This window comes from Pseudorasbora parva, chromosome 18 (assembly GCF_024679245.1).
Source record: "Pseudorasbora parva isolate DD20220531a chromosome 18, ASM2467924v1, whole genome shotgun sequence".
Classification (NCBI taxonomy): domain Eukaryota; kingdom Metazoa; phylum Chordata; class Actinopteri; order Cypriniformes; family Gobionidae; genus Pseudorasbora; species Pseudorasbora parva.
This window is the reverse complement of record NC_090189.1, coordinates 29727188-29747022: the sequence shown is the minus strand read 5'-3', so window position 1 is coordinate 29747022 and position 19835 is coordinate 29727188. Positions and strand designations below refer to the sequence as shown.

At 40.7% G+C, this 19835-nt stretch overlaps 1 protein-coding gene across 2 annotated transcripts; it reads right to left on the bottom strand.

The window, feature by feature from the left end:
• Positions 1 to 246: 246 nt before the first annotated feature.
• Positions 247 to 19244, bottom strand: liat1 (ligand of ATE1). Of its 2 annotated transcripts, XM_067423673.1 has the most exons (3): positions 19050 to 19244; positions 18397 to 18499; positions 247 to 821 (listed from the first exon to the last, which is right to left on the bottom strand). In XM_067423673.1, the coding sequence occupies exons 2-3, from the start codon at positions 18434 to 18436 to the stop codon at positions 475 to 477; spliced, it is 387 nt and encodes a 128-aa protein (XP_067279774.1). In that variant the 5' UTR covers positions 18437 to 18499; positions 19050 to 19244; the 3' UTR covers positions 247 to 474. The 2 variants fall into 2 exon arrangements, with proteins under 2 accessions (XP_067279774.1, XP_067279773.1); XM_067423672.1 differs by lacking the exons at positions 18397 to 18499; positions 19050 to 19244 and adding an exon at positions 12173 to 12573.
• Positions 19245 to 19835: the final 591 nt, after the last annotated feature.

Sequence of the window (19835 nt, the reverse complement as noted above, 5' to 3'; positions counted from 1 at the left end):
ACCCAGCATTCAGGAGAAAGCCTCAAAACCAGTGTAGAAAATAGCCAATTATTAGTTATGATGTTTTTGAATGTAAAAACCATGCAAACATCATAAGTTTGCCTCAGACAACAGTATAAAAAGAAATAACCAAAGCCAGTTCATGAAACCTTTAATGTTTTTTAAATAAATCTCTCATGCTGACCAAAGCTTAAAATATTTTTTTAAATGTAATATATAAAACTATATTTATTCAGTAGAGGGATGACTGCATGAACTGAACAGCTTATATAATGCAGAAAAGTGGTAACAAAAACATGGGATGAATGTATAGGCACAAAATAAATCAGTAAATAACAGTAGGCATCCATGTCACTGAAATTTTTGCACATTCAGGCCTAAAGAACTTTCTCACTACATTTATGTTACTAATAATACCAAAAAACACCCATATCTAATAGACTCTGCACATGATAATAGACTGAACAAAGTTCTTTATGTTAAAACCCCAGGCATGTTTTGTGTATTTAGTGTTGAGGTGTTTGATTCTATGCACAAACCCATGTGAGCGTTCTGTAGAAAAGCCTGTCTTGATGCCAAGTAACGTTTCCGCCGATTGGCTCTGTAGACCTCCAACCGCTGGGCCTCTGCAATGGGGTCTTCCAGAGCTCCTTCCCACCTCAAGCTGTCCTGGTCAAGTTGGGTCAAATCAGATTTGTCCTCCTCAGTTGGAACCGAAGCCACTTCGGATACAACCTTGGGGTTTTTGGATTTGCTTTTTTGACCTTTGCTCTGAGCATCACTTATCTCTCCATTGGTCCAATGGTCTCTCTGGAGTTTCTCTAGAGGGATATAAATAATATTATTTTGTTGATAGCACTGAATTACAATTCATATACTTTGAAATATCTAAACATCCTTAAAGCAATATATATTTAGACTTCTCAGATAATGTATCTTAAATATCCATTAGCAGATTTTCCGCCCACATGTTTTAAGCATAAACCTTATTATTGAAAGGGGTTGTAGCGACTCAGGCGAATCAAACACACAATCGCCAGTTACATTTAACAAATATGTTTTGAAAGTGTGCTGATGGACAGACCTTCCCCCAAAACAACAGAGAAGGATTCTTCAGCTACCCTGGAAACCATCTGATAAGATCTTTTATGACCGGAAAGAATGTGGCCACAGGAAGTCTTATACACAAAGACTTTAAGACACAGAGCTTTTGCCTCAAATTATAGACAAACCATCTATAAATGAACATGCACCCCAGGACATTATATGTAAACACATAACTGTCTTGTAAAATGTTTATTCTGTATGGTATTTTGCATATTTTTGTCTTTGTCTTAACAAAGTACTAGTTCAGATAACCTCATATATGTCATGTCTCCTATCAAATTAATGCTCACTTCATGACTTACACTTCCATGTATATCACTTATTCAGAAAATGCAGTGTGTGTTTGTTGCATTAATTATAGTATGAAGAACTCAGAGACCCACTGAGTCCAACTTTTAAACAAAGAGCTATAAATTCTGCTGAGGAATTTCCCGCCGGGAAATCCCAACACTCTCATTGGTTAAGTCTAACCCTGGAGGGTGGGACTATTTCCAGACCTTAAAAGACCAGTGAAGACAGCCTCTTCCTCTCCTTTTCTTGTTCTCTTACTCCGCTCTGTTCACTTCTTCAACTCTCTCCTGTGGGAGCCAACACCCACGGGGGGGGGGGGGGGGGGGGGGGGGGGGCTGGCACTCAAGCCATGCCATCAATGCAGGCCCTCCAAGCAGGCCTCATCTCTTCCAAAAATCTTCTCTTCTACAATCCGATCTTCAAGAACACGAAGCATCGCTAAAGCAAACAGCCGCTTCCCTCCCAACCTCGGAAAGGACCGCCGGACCGCCGGACACGCAGAGACACATGCACACAAGCGAGAAGCCAAAACGAAACCAAAAAGAATGCAAGTATTCTATTTCTTACTGCTGTAAAGAGGGTGTGTTATGTCCCCGTTGGGATAAATTAACTCCGTGAAGGTCGTATTTGGTTGAACAGAAGGAAAGCTGTTTCTTACCCTCCCCCACTCTCTTTGTCTCTCTCTCTCCCTCACTCTCTTTGTCTCTCTCTCTCTCTCTTTTATCTCTCTCTAACTTCAGTCTATTCATTATTCTCTTTTATGTATTCTTTCGTTAATATCTATACTTCTACTCTCTTGATGCATATTTAGTATGTACTTTCTGTGTGAATTGTAGTGTTATTGTTAGTCTGTGTTTATTAAACCTTCAAAAGACATTTAATGAGTTGAATCTGTTATTCTGCCACATACACAAAGTCAATGAAACTTGCGATCTAAACGTTACCTAACTGCTTATGCTACTATGTTAGTAAAGTAAACTGTATGACCATTTGAAATATTGAACTTATCCTGATCAGTAAAGTTAATGCTTCTTATGCGCTCGTAAAGCAGTAATCCCTTTATTGAGAATTGATTTGAAAAGTCTATAACTAATTTGCAGGACAAACTTAGTAGGATAATTTCAAGCAATTCCATAAAGGGTTACTTGTATTTAATTAAACAATTTTCCCTATCGGAAAATTTTAATACGTAATGAACAACTGGCAAATTATATTCATAAATTCATGAATATTGAATATTAAATCCCTTTTGAGTTAATTATTCCCCGAGACATTAAACTCATGAGTCGTTGTTGTTACATGTATTTGGTGGAGAAATATCGGGCAAGTTTCAAACGTTTGTGTATGTGTGAGTGATATTCATATTCTATTCATTGTGTAATTTTGGAGTATTAATAACCTGCACGCGCGTTTTTGTTTCGTTTTGTTTTGGTGTTGTTTTGTGAATTGAACGGTACGCGCAAGGCGAACCCAAGCATAAACAGATGCTGAGAAATGTTGAAGTAGCCGGATTATATTAATAAAAATATGAACGGTACGAAAATCCGCGTGATCTCCGAAAAACTCTGCAGCCGTAGGCGCAATAGGTTTTATCCGCGTGATTTCCAAACAAATGTATTGTAGGAAACCCATACATTTGACTCGAGCAATATATTATGTGTTCCATCAAAATAATGAGATTTTGATGATGTCTGTAGACACGTACGTTGCGTTATCCCGCTTGATCTGAACTACGGAAAGTTTCTATCATTGCGGAAGATTGGGACAGGGCGAGACTCTCCTGTACAATATAAGGGGCCTCAGAATAATTATTATATCGTTAAGATAAACGATAACTCCTGGTTTAAGTCTGGCTTAGCTAACCAAAGACTTGAGACCTAAAACATTTGAATCAGAGATGCTGAAAACCGTCAGCCATATTGATAAATGTCTATTGGAGTCCATGTAAAATGCGTGAATAGGCAGACGGAAAATTCCTGCATTCACCCGTCTTGTTACGCGTGCATCTAGAGCACAAGTCATTTGTAAATGATTTGCAAGAGCCAGTAAAGCACAGAACGCCAGGGCGACCCAGAAATTGCAACACCGCTTGCAAACCGCCAGAGGGCGACTCAAGAATTGCAACGCCGCTTGCAACCCGCCAGAGGGCGACTCAAGAATTGCAACGCCGCTTGCAAACCGCCAGAGGGCGACTAAAGAATTGCAACGCCGCTTGCAAACCGCCAGAGGGCGACTCAAGAATTGCAACGCCGCTTGCAACCCGCCAGAGGGCGACTCTAGAACCAGACAAAGCCATCTGGTGAGCATTTCCGCCTAACTAACTCTAGTCTAGGGCGGGCGCAATAGCGCCATCGTGTGGATAAATTCGGATAGTTTCACTCTCCGTCATTTGATTCTGCCTTCACAAAATAAGTTTGAGCCTATAAATTGTTTATTGCTTACTGTTGTACACAGTTTCATTTATACAATTTTTCTAGCAACAACCAAGTCTCCTTTCTCGCTGATTAAACACCCTTATTCGAATTTGAAGTTAAAAAAGAAACATAACTTCCTCTAACTCAAAGTGAAATTAGGTTTAAGTCACAGACAGTCCAATTGGAAGGAAGGACGCCACCGTGTGGCTATACCCTGTTACATCAGCGCAACACTAAATCCCTACGCCCTTTCTGATTAATTCTTTTATTTGGATAACTCCCACTTAGAGATTAATCGTTATAGGATAGGAGTTTTGATTGGCTTTCTTTTATTTGATTTTCCTTACAGGCTTATTTAAATTTCATTTAAACTTGCTTTGAATTTAATTTGAATTAAGTTGAGCTTCTAATTTTTTTATTTTATTTTATTTATAATTTTATTTTTAATTTTTAATTTTTAATTTTAATTTTTAATTTTAATTAATTTTTTTAATTAAAAATTATTATTATTATTTTTATTATTATTTTTATTTTTATTTTTTTTATTTTTTTCTCTCTCTGCAAAAGTTTTTCTTTTCCCCTCCCATTGGGAATAAAGCTCAGTCTGGTAATTACAAACAGTATCAAAAGTGCTTTTGTTTTATCATTACTTGACAGAAACTTTTGCCTTTTTCTAAATTGCTCTTGATATTTAATCTTCCACTTAAGCGACCTCAATTCAACCCGGATGAGCTAAATGGGACAACCCATAGTACAAGCCGAATTTTAGTATATCTTGAGCATTAAGCCAATTAATTTCCCTAACACTCCCGGCGCGCACGCTGACATTCCTTTCATTACAGACCAATTCATCTTGTGTTTGTTTCCACTGTGCTCTTTCCTATCCTCACTGTTGGACTATCACGATTGTGTTTCTTTCAGTTCACCAAGAGACCCCAAGGAGAATTAGATAGTCCCGGGACAACCGAGCAGCAGTTCACCAATTGACAACCAGGGCTACCGCCCACCTAATTGTCTGAATTGTCTAATTATCTAACTGTCTACATCAGTTAGCCAAAATTCCCAGCTATCCGTATGATAGCTCGTTAGCTTAGAACAAGCTTGCATTGGCTCTCTCTCTGTGTGTGTGTGTGTGCTGTGTTTCTCTCTTCCGCAGTAATGTCCCGTGCCCCCAGCCCTGCCGTCCCGTGGGACCGCCTAACGACATGGCTGGAAGCGCTAACGGCCACCAGTCAAGGAAGTCTGGTGCAGCTGAGCCAGGGACAACTGGACACCGAGCTAGACCAGCTGATGACACACGACCCCACGCAGAGCTACTCCAACAAGGAAGTGGCCAAGATCCTCGGAAGCCTCGCCCACGTCCTCATCGCACAGGCACGTCTAAGCGAAGGGAGCTACGACAACCTGGAACAGGAGGCAGCAACGCTAAAGCTTCAAGCCAAGGAGGCCCGGAGAGACCAAGCCCTCACCCAGCTTCGTCTAGATCAGCTTCTAGACACAGAGAAAGACGACGAAACAGACAAAGAACAAAGAAAAGAAATAGAAAGACTTCAAAAGACCCTGAAGGAGCTCCGTCGTGACACCGACCAACGAATACAGTCAGAGAAAGACGCCAGGAAAAACCTCGACGAAAAGCTTCGGCGTGGCGAATCCCTCCTGGAGAGAGCCACTGATGAACTTAAAGACAGAGACATTAAAGCTAAAGTCTATGCAAAACATTTGCAGTCGGCACAAGCCGAGATCGACGAGCTCATCCAGCAAAGACACGAGCTCAAAAATAAACTTGACATGGTGCAAAGAGAACTGAGACAATCATATATAGTGCAACGTTACCGGAAGGGGGAAACACACAACACACAGTTTCCCCTGACCAGTTACTCCGCACATTTTAACCACGAAGCAAGAGCTACGAAGGGGAATGACAGCCCCCTGTTTAAAAGAGCACCCGCCAGTCTCCACGAATCCCCGTCAGCAGCAGAGGAAAGGATGCCCTTCCAGGAAGTCAAGGTCAACAGCCACGAAGCTTCAAAGAACCTTGACAAGCTGGCCAGAAATATTCCTACCTTCAGCCCAGACCCGGCAGGAGGACACGACGTCCACGCATACTTAAAAGACATAGACTTTTACTTGCAAACTGTCGCTCACGCGAACAACTGGGACAGACTGTACCTGCTCAGGGCAACGTCTAATCGTGACGTACGGTGCTTTCTGGATCGACAACCAGAAGCCATCAAAGCGGACTACTGGCATCTACGACAAGCTCTAATTCGTGAGTACTCCGATCCCGAGTCAGACCAGGGGTTCATCACTGCCATGGACCTCAAGCAAGCTCGACGTGAGACCTCACAGAACTTTTATAACAGACTGCGACGTGCCTACTTCGGGGCACGTAACGACCCAGGCATGGAGGAGGACATCAACTTCAAAACTCTTTTCCTCCGAAACCTGCACCCTACCATCAGTTACCACCTGGGGGTGCTGGCGTGCCCGCGCAGCATGGGCACGCAACAGTTAAGAGACTTGGCTCACAAAGCTTACGTCAAACAGAAAACTATTTCTGAAAAGACTGTAAAACAGCCCACCATCTGCCCTGTCTCTGTGCACCACCCAGAGCTAACCCTAGAGGGCGCCAAACAGAACCACAGTTACCGACCCGTCAACAGAGAGTCCAAACCACTCCAAGCCAGCAGAGGGCAGCGCGGTCATAATGGCGACCGTCCACGGTACCAGAGCGATCGCTCTGAAGGATCCTGGGACCCGCCTCGCCCAGAAAGCCAGCGAAGAGGCCACTCTCGACGGGACAATGGTAGGCCCAGACCTGAACCCACGTCTGGCAAAGAAAGTGTAGTTGCTTCTGAAGTTACAGAGCTCATAAAGATCCTGAAAGAGCTCCTCCGACAGAAACCTCACAAGGAAGACAAGAAGGACGGACCAGGTACAGCACGACTAGACATGATACCTGAAATCAACCTTCCCGCCCTTCCTGCAACTGAATCATCCACCCTGAACAATGTCCTCCAACCACGGACTAGTGTACTAACTGTTGCACCCCCACACGTCAGCAGCACACCCACACAACAGCTGACAGCAACAGCCTCTAATCAAGACAGTATCATGGCGCAGCCCAGCGTACCAAAAAGCGTTGTTTTGATTGTTTGCACGCATAATGAGACACTTGACACATATCCAGACGGCTTATCAAGCAACACACAGGTCCCCACACCAAGACTCCTGGGAAACCTAATCGAGAAGGGGATGCCTCGAAAACTCTATCTGACTATCACTATGGAAAGGGAATTTAAGCTCGAAGCCCTAGTTGACACTGGCTCCGACCTCACGCTTATATCCGCCCAACTGTTTGAAAGACTCAGATTTGAAGCACAGAGGAAAAATCGCACCCTTAACCTTCACACTTGTAAGCTAAATGTGCAGTCGTATAGCCAAAACGACATCCAGCTCAAGCACGTAGCTTCCATCCACCTGACAATTGGACCTATGAGGCTGATACACCCAGTCTATATCTCCCCTATGAACACTTATCCGTTTCTCATCGGAAAAGACCTGCTGGACCGCTTCGAACCCGTACTGGACTTCAAACAGCTGAAAGTCTGGGCTCAAGTGCGTGACCCTCTGCCCCTTCAGACACACGCATCGTCTGAGCAAGACTGTCAAGTCACAGAGGTCACGGGAACTCCCACAGAGCCAGACTGCCATGTCACAAAGGCCACGGGACCCCCTGCAGCACACTGTGACAACACAGCCTCAGCCCCAAAACCAAGTTCAAGTTCGCTACTTTGCACATTTCAGCTATCCAAAGACTCTGATGCCTTCTGCCCCCAGGTCATGAATGACCTACAGCTGAATGACATTATCACAACGAACAGTATCCCTGCACTGTGGGCAGACAACTCAACCAAAAGTCTACCACTGTGCAATGCAATCAGTAGAAACACAACACACGGCGACATGTGGGCACCCCCGAACCCCACATCCTGCCACATTGTTGCAGTGCTAACCCACAGCAAGCGATCGACACCGGCTACAATGCCTCCCTTGCAGCTGCTATCGCTAACGCCGCAGTTTTCACACAACGATATTGCGGATACGCAAGCCTCTGACACTGCAACAAAGACAATTCTTGACCTCCTCTCAGACCCCTCCAACCGCCCTATCACTGACTCTGAGCTCATTGATGACTCTAGCCACAAGCATCTGCATAACTCCAGACACATGATGCGTATTATGGACAACATTCTCTGGTGTGCACCCGATGGCAACACAGCGCCACAGCTTGTAATGCCACGGTCGCAAAGGGGGGTGATGCTAATGTACGCCCACAACACACCATGTGCTGGACACCACGGCACCAGAGCCACGTATGACACACTGAAACAGGTGGCATATGGGCCTGGGATGCATCAAGATGCGGCAGAGTATGTTAGAGAATGGCTAGTTCGCTGCCAGTTCCAACCAGCAAACCCGAACCACAGAGCCCCACTGCAACACAGAGGGACCACGTTCCCATGGTCAAACCTACAAATCGACCGGGTAGAACCCCTGCCCAGGTCCACAAAAGGCAAAAAGTACTTTCTCACAGTGGTGTGCCAGTTTACCAAGTGGGTGGAGTGTCAACCAGCACCCAACGACACCGCCCAGACCACGGCATACCCCCTGATGAATCACAGCTTTTTCCTGTCAAGATTGCCACTGAGAATCAACTCAGACAGAGGCATCCACTTCACTACCGAGGCCATGCAACAGATCTGGAAATGCCTAAGAAACGCGGCCGTGATCATGCTCCTGTGCCTCCAGACAATCAGAGGCCAGCCACCACCAGACATCATCACACCGGGTCCAACCTCGGGCATCGCACTGAGAGAGCAACCTGGACTGCTGATCACCAACTGCAAATGAATCCTCAAAAGAAAGACGTACTCTCCTGAACTTCACATCAGCAGCGCAAGCTCCTCCAGCCCTGCACACAAACGCAAAGGGGGGGAGGAGCCCGAGCCCTCTGCCTAACCTTACACCAGCTTCAAGAACCTTCTCCTCCAACACCAGTTAGTCACCTTGTAGGCAATACTGCCAAGCCCCACACTATGTCATGCATGTGATTTGAGAAAGAAGGCCTTAAACGAACACAAGGCCGCCTCTGAAGGGATTCTCAAAACCCCAATGACTTTGAACTTTGAAACAGAGAAACCAAAGTGGATCACCAGAAGGCACCCAGCCTGGCCACAATGCGAGGCACCCTCTGAAAAGTTCCTAGTCAGCATAGGACATAAAAGTGTCAAGATGCAGTCCATCTTCCTAGGCAGGAGACCTAAAGGACTGACTGGCCATTGCGAGGAACATGGTTCCACCCAGGGCTGCAGAAAGCCCACAGCACACCTGCACCACACAAACGGACTTCTGGATGACAGGTGACGCACCGTCAGGGCACCTGCTGCCTCGACACCTGCTGCACAAGCACAGAGACCTGAACTGGGCTACTGTCTGCCTTATCTGCCGTGGAACGACCATCACTTCAGGAGACACAAACAACTGGAGCCTAACATGGCTATGGTGTGTCTGATCTTCCTGAATCTTTGATATCGCTCGTTGTTGTCCATAGGAGGGACAACAACTAGCGAAAGGGGGGATTATGTAGCGACTCAGGCGAATCAAACACACAATCGCCAGTTACATTTAACAAATATGTTTTGAAAGTGTGCTGATGGACAGACCTTCCCCCAACACAACAGAGAAGGATTCTTCAGCTACCCTGGAAACCATCTGATAAGATCTTTTATGACCGGAAAGAATGTGGCCACAGGAAGTCTTATACACAAAGACTTTAAGACACAGAGCTTTTGCCTCAAATTATAGACAAACCATCTATAAATGAACATGCACCCCAGGACATTATATGTAAACACATAACTGTCTTGTAAAATGTTTATTCTGTATGGTATTTTGCATATTTTTGTCTTTGTCTTAACAAAGTACTAGTTCAGATAACCTCATATATGTCATGTCTCCTATCAAATTAATGCTCACTTCATGACTTACACTTCCATGTATATCACTTATTCAGAAAATGCAGTGTGTGTTTGTTGCATTAATTATAGTATGAAGAACTCAGAGACCCACTGAGTCCAACTTTTAAACAAAGAGCTATAAATTCTGCTGAGGAATTTCCCGCCGGGAAATCCCAACACTCTCATTGGTTAAGTCTAACCCTGGAGGGTGGGACTATTTCCAGACCTTAAAAGACCAGTGAAGACAGCCTCTTCCTCTCCTTTTCTTGTTCTCTTACTCCGCTCTGTTCACTTCTTCAACTCTCTCCTGTGGGAGCCAACACCCACGGGGGGGGGGGGGGGGGCTGGCACTCAAGCCATGCCATCAATGCAGGCCCTCCAAGCAGGCCTCATCTCTTCCAAAAATCTTCTCTTCTACAATCCGATCTTCAAGAACACGAAGCATCGCTAAAGCAAACAGCCGCTTCCCTCCCAACCTCGGAAAGGACCGCCGGACCGCCGGACACGCAGAGACACATGCACACAAGCGAGAAGCCAAAACGAAACCAAAAAGAATGCAAGTATTCTATTTCTTACTGCTGTAAAGAGGGTGTGTTATGTCCCCGTTGGGATAAATTAACTCCGTGAAGGTCGTATTTGGTTGAACAGAAGGAAAGCTGTTTCTTACCCTCCCCCACTCTCTTTGTCTCTCTCTCTCCCTCACTCTCTTTGTCTCTCTCTCTCTCTCTTTTATCTCTCTCTAACTTCAGTCTATTCATTATTCTCTTTTATGTATTCTTTCGTTAATATCTATACTTCTACTCTCTTGATGCATATTTAGTATGTACTTTCTGTGTGAATTGTAGTGTTATTGTTAGTCTGTGTTTATTAAACCTTCAAAAGACATTTAATGAGTTGAATCTGTTATTCTGCCACATACACAAAGTCAATGAAACTTGCGATCTAAACGTTACCTAACTGCTTATGCTACTATGTTAGTAAAGTAAACTGTATGACCATTTGAAATATTGAACTTATCCTGATCAGTAAAGTTAATGCTTCTTATGCGCTCGTAAAGCAGTAATCCCTTTATTGAGAATTGATTTGAAAAGTCTATAACTAATTTGCAGGACAAACTTAGTAGGATAATTTCAAGCAATTCCATAAAGGGTTACTTGTATTTAATTAAACAATTTTCCCTATCGGAAAATTTTAATACGTAATGAACAACTGGCAAATTATATTCATAAATTCATGAATATTGAATATTAAATCCCTTTTGAGTTAATTATTCCCCGAGACATTAAACTCATGAGTCGTTGTTGTTACAGGGTAGTTGAACATGGACATTCATTCTGTCATCATTTACTCACATTCATGTCATTCCACACCTGTATGAGTTAATATCTCCAGCAGATCACAAAGATATTTTGAAGAATGTAGGTAACAATCAGTTTTGGTTATCAATGACTTCCATTATTGAAAGAAAAACATTGATACATTTCTCAAAATATATATATTTATGTTAATCAGAAGAAAGAAAGACACACAGGTTTGGAAGGACATGAGGGTGACTAATGATGACAGAATTTTCATTTTTAGAAGAAATATGCTTTTTAAAGGCCCACTGAAGTGCCTTATTCAATGTGTTGACGTAATTTCCACTCAAACAGGAAGTCAGTGTTGGATATATCAAGCAGCCGCTTCCCTTTTTTTAAATAGCCGAAAAAGCTTTGTTTATATCACAGCTCGGCCAGAGCAGTTGAGCTCAGTGAAGCCACATTTGACAGCCGCAGTTAAATAGATTTATTCCCCTTTTATATTTAATATAAAAAAATGTAATAAAGCAAAATATGAAAATAATCATGCTGAGGATGTTTAATTTGTAAAGTGTGTAGTTACTCATCAATGCTGTTTCTAATGCAAAGTATGTCTAAGTGGTTAACCTCATAATCTCCTCCATATCGCTTTTTAAAATACAGCATTTTGTGTAGAATTCAAATGGGTCCGATATGGTTTGTGGTCTGTGCTGACTCATACAAATTCCCAAATGACAGAAAATGTGATAAGAAGCTGAAGTGCAGAATGACGTCATCAAAATCATGCATTTTGGCAAAGGTGAGAGACTGCCAGTTTTGAATGCTTATATCTTTAAAATGAGAAACGTGTCATTTTTTTGAGCACAATAGCTTAGATAACCTTAAGGCTAACAAAGCCTTATTAATGTTCATAATAAAAATCAATAAAACTTCAATTTTGATGTTATGTGGACTTTAAGACTCTTTCAGCAAGCCTACCTTATACTTGCTTACTTTGTTTATTTCAAATAAATAGTTTTTGAAGTTTTAAAAACCAACTCACCTGAATCCTTAGATTGATTAATGCAATTCCTGGATTTCTTTTTCTCTTTTGTGGTGTCTTTCCTTTTCTTTTTGCTCTCTTTCATCGTGACAGTCAAAGCTGGGACGTGAAATCCTTTTTTATCTGAAATCTCATCCCGCACGTTTGTTGTTTGAGAAGCGCCTTTAACCCGTCTTTCTCTTAACGATGCCATTACTCACGGCTGCCTCAGCACTTTAAAACGAATGCATTGTTTATGAAGACTTTAAATTTACGTTAAATACAAATGTAATTTTGACATTAAAAGAGATATTATTACATCAACATCTATAAACTAGTAGGTAGCGCGTAACTCAGGGCGTTCTGGTTCTATCAGTGAAGGTCGTTTGAGCGTGATGACGCATCTCCATGGAAACAGAACTCCTCCCATGTTCCTAAAAGTAATGGGACAGTTTACATATATAACTAGAGATATTTCCTGCTTTATAGACCATACAAGCACTTGCGATGGAATAACAGCACGCATAATATTTAAATCATCATATTTATTCATCTTTATACGAAAGAAAGAAAAGTACATATCTGCTTTTGGATCAGACACTGATCCTATACTTAGAACAAGGCCACCAGTTAGTGAGAAGAACACGGTGCTGAGCAGCCAAACTTAGCAACAGCGATAAAGGTTACAGAGAGGAACCATAAAGAGAACTGCCATTCAAAGTTTTTTTTACTGACACTTTTACAGATGCAGACCTTTTCACTAAATAAAGTGAATTTTGCCCATGTAGCACTGTATATATATATATATATATATATATATATATATATATATATATATATATATATATATATATATATATATATGTATATAATTTTTGTATAAAAACGTTGAGAACAATTAATAGATAAACATACCTGTCTTGTTTGAAAAATTTCGTATACAAGCTATTTTTGCCTTTTGTTATAACCTCCAGAAACTCTAAATCTCTCTTCTTCTTCTTCTTCTTTTTTTTTTTTTTTTACTTGAATTAACTTTTAAAATGTTTTTTTTTATACATTTATAAAGTGCAACTGAAAATAAAATAAAAATGATAATAAAATGAAATAAAATAACTTTGGGGGTGTTAAGTAAACTTTTACATGCACAGATGATTGGCTGGAACCGAATCGTCCATGAGCAGGAGACGTTTTCATTGGTTGGAACGGTTTTGTCCCGCCTTCTTTCTTGGGAGCCGCGGCTTACCGTTGGCTGAAGTTGAAGTCATTTATGATCTACGGAAGTCAGTCGTCATAGCGAACCGTTGACGTCGCAGATCCAGCGGCCAGCTGTTACTAATCGCGTCACTCCCTTTGCCAGCTGATCGCAGACGCCGGTAAACGTGAGAGGCGAAAACGGAGGAATCACTTTACTAGCGAGGTGAGCGTTTATGTCAATCAACTTTTCAGACATTACCCAGATTCTTTGTTAATCTAACACGCATCCTGCTTGTGTCGGGTTTTATATAAAGCAGCTTTATTCGCTCCGGGGAAAGGCGAGGCAGTTGACTTAGGTGGGGCGTAATGAAAAACCAGCTTCTGAGGTACGAATGCTCATTATATTCGCCATGAAAACAAAAGATTAGAATATTAGAACAGGCCATCATCGAATATGCTGGACACCGGGCGGAGGTCATTACATAAGTTTCATTCCATTATACCGACCAAACTTCCAGCCTGCTAAAGCCTTTACTCGAGGACGCGAGCCGGTGTGACTGTAATCTGTGTATTTAAAGTTATTTCAAGAAAAATGTAATCCGAGGCAACAGAGACATGTTGAGCAAATACGAGATAGTTATTTAGTACAATCACGTCAGTCCTTTTTATTGCTGCATAGATGCCGACGTGTCTGCTAAAGTGTTTCCTGATTTGGTTGGGTAAGAACATCCTTATGTAATTCATTCACCTCTGATGAGGAAATCTCAGTAGATTTTTCTCGATATGTGACGTTAAAATTGGTTTTATCGAACATTTCAATGGAATGTAACAGAATTAGGAAGTGACGTAACACTATATATATATATATATATATATATATATATATATATATATATATATATATATATATATATATATATATATATATATATATATATATAGTAGTCTAATAGAATTGGATTTATATTAATAATTATTGTGTCTTTTTATCCTATGATAGCCTACCATATAAGTTATTATCAACTTGCTGTTTGTATGTAATGCAATAACCTTTGAATGTCACTGAATGTTCTGGCATAGTACATCATTCTTTTCTTTTTTTGATTTCAATGAAATGGACCGAAGTTCAATGTTATTTTTAAACCACATTCTACATTGTATATTGTCTGAAGCAAGTAGGCCTCAAATCAAGTAGGCCAGAGTATTTTCTAAAGACGTCACTCTAAAAATGCATATCAGCAAAAATCCTTGACGTTATGTATCTGTGGCTCTATATTATTGCTTTTATTTTCAGCTAGCTTGTTTTTGAGTCGTAGCAAGTCAGCTTTTTTTCAACCAGACATCCAAAAATACAGTTCTTCTGAATCGGGTGTTCAAATCACAGTAGCGTAATGCAGTTACAGCCCTTTAAGGTACAGAAAGCAAACTTGGCTGCTTTTTTCCATCATGTATGAGGAGTCAGATTATTAACCTGGCTGTACTTCACCCTGATCTGGATCATCTGTAAAAAAGCAAATGTGTTTCTATTGACGACAACCACATTTCTTTAAATAGATTATCTCAATGGGGAGGTGCGTGTGCACCATACCATACTTTCCTCAGTAATGGTTATCCTGATGTGATGCTGTCAAGCAAAATAATAGTTTAATGTCCAAAGACCTTAAAACTGATGTTTTCTCAGATATAAAGGAATAAATACATTTTAAATACAAAATATCACGGTTCTGTATTGGTGTCAGTGCATTAAAATGGCCACCATTTGCCCTATCTGCAAAATCCATGGCAAGTCAGTACTCGGTCACATCTGATTCAGCCTCAGGCTTTGCAGTGCGATGAGTTTTTCTTTCCGCCCTTAAACGGCAAAGAGCGATGGCGACATCATCTCACCCTGTTCCTCAGTACACGCACACTAACTGATTCAGTCCTTTGTGTTCCCATAGATATCACTTTGTCAGCCCTGAGAAAAGGCATCACAAAGTCAGAGTTTAACTCTAGGGTTTATGCTTGTGTATGACAACTGCTCATGTCAGCTGAAGATAAGCAATTTAATTGTTTGTTCTTGTGTGAATGTTTTAGATACCAAGGGGCGAACACGTCTTGGTACCATAAGACACTTTTTGTGTGTGTGTGTGTGTGTGTTAACAATGTAGGCTAGTGTGTTAGCCATTAGCAGTAGCGAGCTGACCTTAATGCTTCCCTTTTCCATTCACGCACTGCAGCTTGTGTACACCCAGACCAGATCAATAGATCGACTGGTGACAGGGGAACGAGACGAACGTGTTCAGATATTCAAACACTGTCAATTCAGTTCTCTGAGGCTAATTTTGATACCCATGGATATTTCATTGTGCTGAAATCAACATCCACTTATTTTATTTACATGATTTGAGATTAAAGGAGCAATATGAGAATTATTTATTTTTTGTGGCATCTAGCGGTGAGGTTGTGAATTGCAATCGACCAGCACTACGGTAGCCAACACAGGACAAAAACGCTGTCATCGGAGAGAGCAGAGAGTGACTAGCACTCTGTAGAGAGGTTTGTCCATTTAGGGCTACTGTAGAAACATGGCGGTGCAAAATGACGTCTTCACTGTAAGGGGACCTGCGGTGTATGGAGCTAGAAATGGCATTATGGTTCAGTATGTAAGGCCTTTATACACCACTGAAAGCACAATTGTGTATATTATATTACAATTGTCAATATATCCTCATAAATACGACACACTTCACCTTTAAGTATATGTATATATAAGTATAATTCATTAGCCTGGCTTTTATTTATAGATTTGCGCAAAACTTTTGCAATATTTTCTAAATGTTAATTAAAAAAGGATCGAGAAATGACGGCATTTCCGTTAACTTTAAAAAAAAAAAAATTAATTCTCGCAATAAGTCACTCCAAAAATCATGGTGACTGTTGGCAGGTTTACATATTGCAGTTGCTGCACTAGCTATTGTTTTTATTTATTCGACGCATTAATGGTGAGGAAAGCCCCTTATTCTTCAGAGCAGCCACGTATGAGGTTTTTCTGGGTGTTTTGCCCTACTAGTTTCGAGGTCTTAATAAATTGTGGTATTTTCTTTGTTGTTTAGAATCCAGTATACCCGTAATTCTTTTATAAGTTTATTCAAGAACTGTCTCGTCTTCTGTCCAAACATACCGCTCCTTGTTAAACCAGGTGACCTGTAAATGCGAAAATTGCTTCCATTGCAAAATATTCTTTTTTCAAATTGCTTGAAAAAACGTGTTTCCATCGGCCGTATTTCACAGTTTCAGTTTGCACAATCTGAAGGGTAATCGAAGTGCACCTAGTGGTTTTGAATAAAGCTCTTGAAATAAAGATTCTGTAGCCGCATTTCCATTACAGATTTACGCAAAACGTAATGTTTTTTTTGTAATAAGAGACATAGGTGTGTTATTCAAGCTTTAATGTTAAGGAAAGCACCTTAGAATTGAGCGGCACGTATGAGGTCCCTCATATCTGCTTCAAGGTCTTCATGATAATTTATGGCGTTTCATTGTTTAGAATCCAGTATTCATGTAATTTTATTCATGTAATGTCTTTGAGTTTAATAAAGAACACGGTCTTGTCTTCTGTCCAAGCATACTGCGTCATCTTTAAAGAACTTTTATATAAGCCAGGTGACGTGTAAATACGAAAAAGTTTCCATTTTGAGTGTCCTTTTTCGAATTGCCTGAAAAACCACCTCATGCAAATGTGTAAACTCTTGCAAAATTTACTTTCTATTGAGTGCATTTTCAGTGTGCGCATTTTGAAGGGTTTGGTTTAGTTTATTGATTTTTATAAAGCACATTTAAACAACAGAAAAAAAAAACTGGATTACATATTTGATCTAAACCATTGAGGTAACATGAGAACATATACAATCAGTCAGAACCTGTAAAAAAATATGGACATAGTGTCCGTGACGTCTCCCATAGAATTCCAAAAAGCCGTTAGGAAGCTTGAAGTAGAGACCAGCTGGCCGTCGCCATCTTGCCAGCGCGTTGTGCCCGGATAACAGAAAATGGGCAAAGAGGCGGGATGTGGGCGGGGCTTGGATGATGCAATGACTAAAGAACAGTGGATAAATGGCCATCCACCTGTCAATCAAAGTAACCACGCCCTTAATTATGCCGAACTTTAAGGCTTTATATAATGTAAATGAATGAGTTATAAAGCAATTCACCCCCTTACTGTTGCCTTGAAGGGCAAAATGAGCCGTATAGACCAAAACTACAATTTGTACCAGGCTGTAAACATGTTTTTTTTCTGCTGTAAATTTGGGAATTTTAACATGGGGCTCAATAAGATTCTGCTCCCTTCTGGAGCCTGTCTAGTGCCTAGTGGCCAGTTGAGGAATTGCAGTTTAAATTACTTCTGTATTGGCTTCAAGAGATCGCAGAAGTTTGCCGATTTTAAGTCAAAACATAAAGAATACAAATAAGTTTTTAAAGATCATTTAAAAGTGGCAACAGAGGGGGAAGATCTAATCTTAAAAGAGAGAACGTTCCAGAGTTGAGGATAATGGATACAGGGCTAATGCCAAATACATTTAAGTCGTGTGGCCACCTACTGGTTTAACATATTTGAAGCAGCAAGTTACTTTCAAAAGGTGATTTTTATCACTACCATAGACATCTGTGTGTATATCTGAACTATAAACTTTAATCCCAGTACTTCTGTGATCAATCTGAGTGATTGTAAGGCTAACGCTGCTCTGTTTGAAACAGTGTAAGTGGATGGGGACCAGTCTCAAATGAACATAAAAAGCATCATAGAAGTTACATCTTGGGTGCTATGTTCCAGTTTTTCTGGAGCCGTGTGATAACTTTGCCTGACTGAAAGTCTCAACTTGATCACCATTTAATCTCATATGATGAGAGATTTGTATTATTATTATTTTTGTGAATTATCCCTTTAAGCTGCACATGTGAGAATGGAAACATTTGAGTTATAAGTATTATTCCAACTGTTTATCGTGTTGTTGATTTGTTCTGTGCATCATAGATGACATTATGTCTTATTTGTGCTCTCAAGGCCTTACCTTGTCCTCTGGCCTCCACCCCAAATGCCTGCTGATTCATGTCTGCGTGTCTGCGCCGGCTTGCTGGATGGGGGATGGTGGAATGAACGAGGGACACCGAGTACTGAGAAAGAATGGTAGATGATTACCAAACGCAGCTCAGGGAGGGAAGCAAGATGGAAAGTGCGAGCAACCTAAATCTTTGTCGTGGAGTTGGCACGATAAAGCATGTGATTTTATTTACTTGCGCAATGGGAAATATAGATTTTTTTTTTTAAGGAAAAAAAACAGGCTTGTGTAAGCAGGAATGTTCTGCGAGTTTAAATCAGCATTTCTGGTTCAGAATGACAAGCATTCTTAGGCCTCATTTGTGAAACTCAGGCAAAATGATTGCCAAAATTGTTGAGTTTGATTAAATTCTGTGATCATTTTCGAAAGAATGCTTTACAAATGTGCAGCCACTTATGTGGAAAGAACGTAAAATTCAGATACACATTAAAGGTACTGAAACAAAAATAGACCCTCATTTTCTAGTTATGAGTAAACGGGAGCTTGATGCCAAATATGAATGTTTAAGAACACCATTACCTTTACTTAATTGAAAAAATGCACTTGATCAAAAAATATTTAAAAAGATGTTGCAAAATGAGAGTGAACTGGTCTGAAATACTCACACTGGGACAGCAGGCCTTCCTTGTTATTGAACCCTCTGGAATGATGTAAAATTAGGTGGAATTATTGCAATATGCAAAACTGATGTCATATGTTCACCTCATGCATGCTGTGATTACAGGGAGACCATGAAGGAAAACACACATATTTTTCATTATTTGTGAAAAGTAATCCGTCTTGTTCTCCTCTTCTAGGTTTGTAGTGGACGCTGCTGCTGATAAATGAATATTGGCTGACCTACCGCAGTTCTTCTCTGGCAAACTTTATGACCCTGTCCTGACGCTAAAGCTGCCAGCTGAAGAACTGTTGTGGTCAGCTCTACCCAGCATGCACCATTCTTCTGAGAGTGCTGTGGATCTTAATCATTCTGGATCATCTCTGTTGTAGGAATTTGATGAACAATATTTTATATTGGATAAGAAAATATTTCGGGGAAACGATCTTATCAAGCTTTTATATGTTTGAACTTTAGGATGTTTTTTTTCTTGAAATTAGATTTTTTTCTTTTTTTCTTTTAGGAGTTCTGTATCTAAAATGTATGACCGTGAAATATGAATAGAAACCCATGAAATTTTTTATGGAGAAGAGCTATATCTTACTAACTGATTAATAAGTTCTATAATATATTTGAAGTATGCTGCATATTTTGCATGGCAGCCGTCATTTTGTATACATGATTTGGCTTTTTTGCAACAGCTCTTGGCTCCAGGTATAAAACTAATGGGAATCGTACATGTGTCCAATAAATGTATACTGCAAACTTCGTTTCCATTGTGCATATTGTCTGC